General features: G+C 39.0%; 1 protein-coding gene across 2 annotated transcripts; it reads left to right on the plus strand.

Moving 5' to 3' along the window:
* Window positions 1-1,764: 1,764 nt before the first annotated feature.
* LOC141692559 (FT-interacting protein 3-like) lies at window positions 1,765-5,221 on the plus strand. 2 transcript variants are annotated; one of them, XM_074497432.1, is made up of 2 exons: window positions 1,765-1,990; window positions 2,523-5,221. In XM_074497432.1, exon 2 carries the CDS (start codon window positions 2,536-2,538, stop codon window positions 4,840-4,842), a length of 2,307 nt encoding a protein of 768 aa, XP_074353533.1. In that variant the 5' UTR covers window positions 1,765-1,990; window positions 2,523-2,535; the 3' UTR covers window positions 4,843-5,221. The 2 variants fall into 2 exon arrangements, with proteins under 2 accessions (XP_074353533.1, XP_074353532.1); XM_074497431.1 differs by having other exon boundaries at window positions 1,765-1,975.
* The last annotated feature ends 520 nt before the right edge of the window (window positions 5,222-5,741 follow it).

Here is a 5,741-nt window from a genome sequence, read left to right on the forward strand (position 1 = left end):
ATTTTATCCATTACATTTTTCAGTCCACCCTTGAGGTAGTATAAACAGAAACTCAAAAAGTGCCTAGGTTTCTATAGTTTCCATTTACAGATTCACTAGTTTATCATCTGATTAATTCTCGGGTTATTATTTAGCCAGATTGAGTGGCTTAATGTCTTCCGCAAGCCATATAAATGGCCAGAAAGGTGTATTGTCCTTTGTCAGCATGAATGGCATATCTGTCGTCGTTCTCTGTTACCTTAATAGCTACAGAATGCAAATGTTCTACCAAGATTTGTTCATAATGTATATATTCTAGTTGAACACAACTTCTTAGTATTGATCTAAAAAGCTTTAGAGAATTTTAAGACCAACTCTTAATTATCAAACCAACCACACCAAACATCATCCTCCCTCATTACACATTTTCAACCGTTCTTTGAAAGTGGATATGAAGATATACAGGGTGTTGATAAATATGATATTGTAGGGATGTGTATTTATTACTACAGGTAGATGAGATCATGAGATGAAGTCTAGTAGTTAGCTTTGGACCCATGAAAGTTGCTCATTTATATATTACCCTTTCAAGTACATTGTGACTGCAAGCTTACTATGAAAAACTGTCAATTCTCCTCTTACTTGCCATATTTTTTTTGTCACATTTCACGTTTTAAAAATTAAAATGGCCTGAAGCCGAATTACAATTAGAAATCGCTCATTTATAAATTTTCAAATTAAAAATAATTATTTCTTCCGTTTCAAATTAATCAGTTTAGCCGCAGAAAGTTTAGATAGCTAAATAATAAAAATGATTGAATTTCAGTGTACCCTTATCAGAACAAGTCATTCAAGAGTTCCAATCTGCTCAGAGGCACCAGATATGTTCAGAACCTGAAACATTATCATATAGCAGTCTGCTGCTATGCTAATATTAATTGATGTACTTATCTTCTGACTAGCCTGTAGAGTTTGAGACTCAACATTCTCAACTTGAAAAACCAGTATAGCAGAGTAGTTACTTCTGAAAACAAGAAAGATTTTGCTGGTGAAGTGATGCTTATTTTTCCGAAAACAGGGGAGATGAATAATTGTTTGGTGGGTTGGACTCACCTAATCAAGCAAATTTCTACTTGCATTTGTCTATTCTTAGGGTCCAGTCCTGTATTGCTGAGGAGATTGCTGCAACAAAAATAAAGATATATATATATATATATATATATATATATATATTTCTTTGAATTGACTTGAATAAGTGATGAAATTGACATGAATCAAAATGTGTGGGTTTTAACAATTTAGCATTAACCCACTTAGGTAACATCTATGAAGGTGGTTGTACAATTCTGGAAGAGGGGTCACCTTCTGGGCCCTATTCCCATGCCACATGCAAAATCTAGAGGACCAGACAAAAACAAAAATGCTCCAATTGAATTCTGAATGAATTGATGTCACTGTAAACAACTACTCACACCCACATTGTTTTTATAAGGTTTAAACTCTATACTTTTAGTAAAGGGAGTGGGAGGAAGATACCGTTGGATCAAGAGGTCATTGGTAAAACAGACAGAGAGAAATTAAGTTATAATAAAACACACGTATTATTCAGAATCTTTTACTTGTATATAATTGGCATTTTCTGATGTGAAGAACAAGTCCAAAACAAACTTTACTGTAAAATGAAAGAATAAAATAGGGTTAGGTTCATAACTTGTGCATGTGAATTTTTAAAGATTCACAAAATCACACACTAAGACTATTTCTACTACTACAATATCCATGCATATTCTCCAATAATTCATCTAACATCCTCTCTTACCTTTCTTTCTTTTCTGTTTATTCAAACCAACTAATAACTACTCTATATTCCCTTTCCAAAAGTTATCTCAAGTGTTCATTACCTCTTCTCTCCTTTCTGATCACATTGTTTCACTCTTCATATTTTTTGCTATCTCACTTGCCCGTTCTTCTGCTTCTCCTTGCTTGAGTTTTGCAGGTTTAGTGATTTCTGGTACATATAATTCTTGAAGATTTCGATATATTTAATTGCAACACAGTTTCATTTACTTCTTTATACATAATCTTGAGGTTCTTATAATCTTATACCCCCCCCCCTGAAGTTCTAATGTTCCTTTTTCATTTTCAAAGGATCACAAACCTGAGTTCTGTATTATTGTTATTATTAGTCTTCTCTATGTTCAAGTAATCATAAAATAATGTCAGTAGTTCAGAAAGACCAAGCATCACATTCATGACCTTTCATTAACATTACCCTGTATAATTGAGGATTTAGTTTAAACCAGGACGCAATTTGTTGATTTTTGAACTTTGTTCCTTCTCAAATTTTGTTACTTCAGACTAGTTAGTCGAGTGAAGGTGTAGTAACAGATAGTAAGATGGTCTTAAAACATGCAAACTAGTATATAAAAGTTATTTTGAATCTAAAGGAGTGAGGGTATTTTTTGTTCATAATTTTGTGGCTTGCATTGTTTTGATGTTTCCCTGACTCTGCCATTTCTTTTTCCATTTTGTTGTGTTTTCAGAAAAATAGAGAATATGCAGCGACCTCCGCAACATGAGGAATTTGCTCTCAAGGAGACCTCGCCAAAAATTGCTGGATCAGGGGTGATCACGGGCGATAAGCTCACATGTGCCTATGACCTTGTTGAGCAGATGCATTACCTCTATGTCCGTGTCGTGAAGGCCAAGGATCTACCAGGAAAAGATGTCACTGGTAGTTGTGATCCATATGTTGAAGTGAAGCTCGGAAACTACAAAGGAGTGACAAAGCATTTTGAGAAGAAACCTAACCCCGTATGGGATCATGTGTTTGCCTTTTCACAAGACAGGCTCCAATCTTCTTTTATTGAAGTAGTGGTGAAAGATAAGGATGTTGTTATAGATGACTTCATTGGAAGGATTTTGTTTGATCTTGTCGATGTTCCTAAACGTGTGCCACCTGATAGTCCACTGGCGCCCCAATGGTACAGATTGGAAGATAAAAGAGGGCAAAAGATGAAACATGGGGAGTTAATGGTTGCTGTTTGGAAAGGAACACAAGCTGATGAGGCCTTTCCTGATGCTTGGCATTCAGATGCAGCTAGTGTAGGTAGAGAAGGGATTGCCAAGATTCGAGGGAAAGTTTATTTATCTCCTCGCCTTTGGTATGTACGCGTGAATGTTATAGAATGTCAAGATTTGCTGCCTAGTGATAAGGGTAAAGCCCCGGAAGTATCAGTTAAAGTCATTCTTGGAAATCAGGCTTTGAAGACCAAAACTTCTCCAGTGAAGGGTGTTAATCCGATGTGGAATGAGGATTTAGTTTTTGTAGCCGCAGAACCATTTGAAGAACCTTTGGTTATAACTGTGGAAGATAAGGCTAATAAAGACGATTTCCTGGGAAAATGTGTGCTTCCCTTGACAAGTCTTCACAGGAGGCTTGACAATAAGGCTGTGCCTTCTAGGTGGCATAATCTTGAAAAATATGCAGTTGTGGAAGGCGAAAAGAAGGAGATGAAATTCGCCAGTAGGATTCATTTGAGGCTGAGTTTGGATGGGGGATATCATGTTTTGGAAGAGTCTACTCACTATTGTAGTGACCTGAGACCAACTTCAAAACTGTTATGGAAGTCCAGCATTGGACTTTTGGAGCTGGGGATCATAAGCGCTACTGGACTTTCTCCTATGAAGACGAAAGATGGCCGAGCAACAACTGATGCTTTTTGTGTTGCTAAATATGGTCCGAAATGGGTAAGGACAAGGACTATTATTGACAATTTTCATCCAAAATGGAACGAGCAGTATACATGGGAAGTTTTTGATCCATGTACTATGATTACAATTGGGGTGTTTGATAATGGACAGTTACATGGAGGGGGAAAGGATTCAAGGATTGGGAAGGTAAGGATTCGGTTGTCAACTCTCGAGACTGAACGAGTGTATACACATTCGTATCCACTAATTGTGTTGCAATCATCAGGAGTTAAGAAAATGGGAGAAGTTCAGTTAGCTGTGAGATTTTCATGTACTTCTTATGTTAACATGTTGAGCAAATATTCACAGCCAATGTTGCCCAAAATGCACTATGTTCATCCGTTATCAGTGATACAAATGGATATACTGAGGCACCAAGCTACTCAAATTGTTTCAGTCAGGCTCAGTCGCGCTGAACCTGCGCTCAAGAAAGAGGTTGTGGAGTTTATGCTTGATGTTGGTTCACATATTTGGAGTGTTAGAAGAAGCAAAGCTAACTTTTTTAGGGTCATGAATGTTTTGAGTAGTGCTGTTGCAGTTGGGAAATGGTTTGACAAAATTTGCAACTGGAAAAATCCTATAACCACTGTGTTGATTCACATACTTTTCGTTATATTGGTTCTTTTTCCTGAACTAATACTCCCTACAATATTTTTGTACCTCTTCTTTATCGGCTTGTGGCGATATAGATTGAAGCCAAGGCATCCTCCACATATGGATATTCGACTGTCACACGCTGATGCAGTCGGCTCTGATGAAATGGACGAAGAGTTTGATACATTCCCGACATCAAAAGGATCAGACACAGTTCGAATGAGGTATGATCGACTTCGGAGCATTGGTGGCAGGATACAGACTGTGGTTGGAGACTTGGCAGCTCAAGGCGAGAGGCTACAAGCTCTGCTAAATTGGAGAGATCCTAGAGCGTCTGCATTGTTCATCACATTCTGTTTGATGTCTGCAATAGTACTCTATGTTACTCCATTCCAAGTCGTGGCACTTTTGATGGGATTTTACGTGTTGAGACATCCTAGATTTCGACAAAAACTACCTGCATTGCCTGCTAATTTCTTCAGGAGACTACCAGCAAAAACAGACTGCATGATATAATAAATGTCAATGGTGATTTGAACAAAAAGATGTGAGGCTTGATAAGTGGTCACTGACTCGGTGCCAATGTTCTACACCATCAGATATCCTCTACTTTGTTGACCCCAGTACCACAAAATGTAGCCTTAAATTGTTTTATCTTTAATCTAATCATTCTATGTCCTCATTTCAAGTAGGCAACTAGAAAGCATGTTGTTACGCCCAGATCATTTCGGTCGTATGAACAGCCTTCGGCTGGATTTAAAATGGCTTCGGTCGTACCTGAAAGTGAAGAGAATACGAGGGTTTGTACCCCCGATTCACCTCCGGTGTGAGAATCAGAATCTGGCTGTAAAATTATGGTAGTAATACAAGAGAAGTAGAGTGTTGAGAATGTGTCTATTTTGTCTTACTTCGCAAGGGTTTTTATACCCAATCCTGCAATGAATGTCAATCTGTTACAAATCATTAAGGAGGGAGGGAAAAGGGGGTGTTATGTCCCTTGTTCTGTCCAACGGTCCGCGAGTAGTGGGCCTCGGCCTGAGCTTCCGTGGGCCTTCGTTACGCGGGCCTGGAGGTCCTTCGGCCCGGTAGCTTAACCGCTTAATGGGCCTTCGTTCAATGGGCCTTATTGGGCCTATGAACAACATGTCCCTGTCCTTCGGCTGGGCCTTCGGGCAGGCCGACGGACACTGGTCTCGGCCCATATTGGGGTGAAGGAACCCTAGGGCGATCGCTTCAGTCCCGCCTCGATCTTCGGTCGTACACGTGGCAAGTTTATGGGGACTTGCAGTGCATTGATGACAGCCGTTGGCATGTCGCTCCATGACTCAATCTCAGCCGTTGAATGTCAGCCGTCTTGATCTGGGACGTCCATTTCAAAAAACCCCAAACGTCGCTCTTCTAAATTTATTTTAGGC

Source organism: Apium graveolens, chromosome 10 (genome assembly GCF_009905375.1).
Source record: "Apium graveolens cultivar Ventura chromosome 10, ASM990537v1, whole genome shotgun sequence".
NCBI classification, from domain to species: domain Eukaryota; kingdom Viridiplantae; phylum Streptophyta; class Magnoliopsida; order Apiales; family Apiaceae; genus Apium; species Apium graveolens.

Bases quoted from the DNA above. Each gene is read 5' to 3' on its own strand.
- LOC141692559 (XM_074497432.1), top strand. From the start codon at position 2,536: ATGCAGCGACCTCCGCAACATGAGGAATTTGCTCTCAAGGAGACCTCG.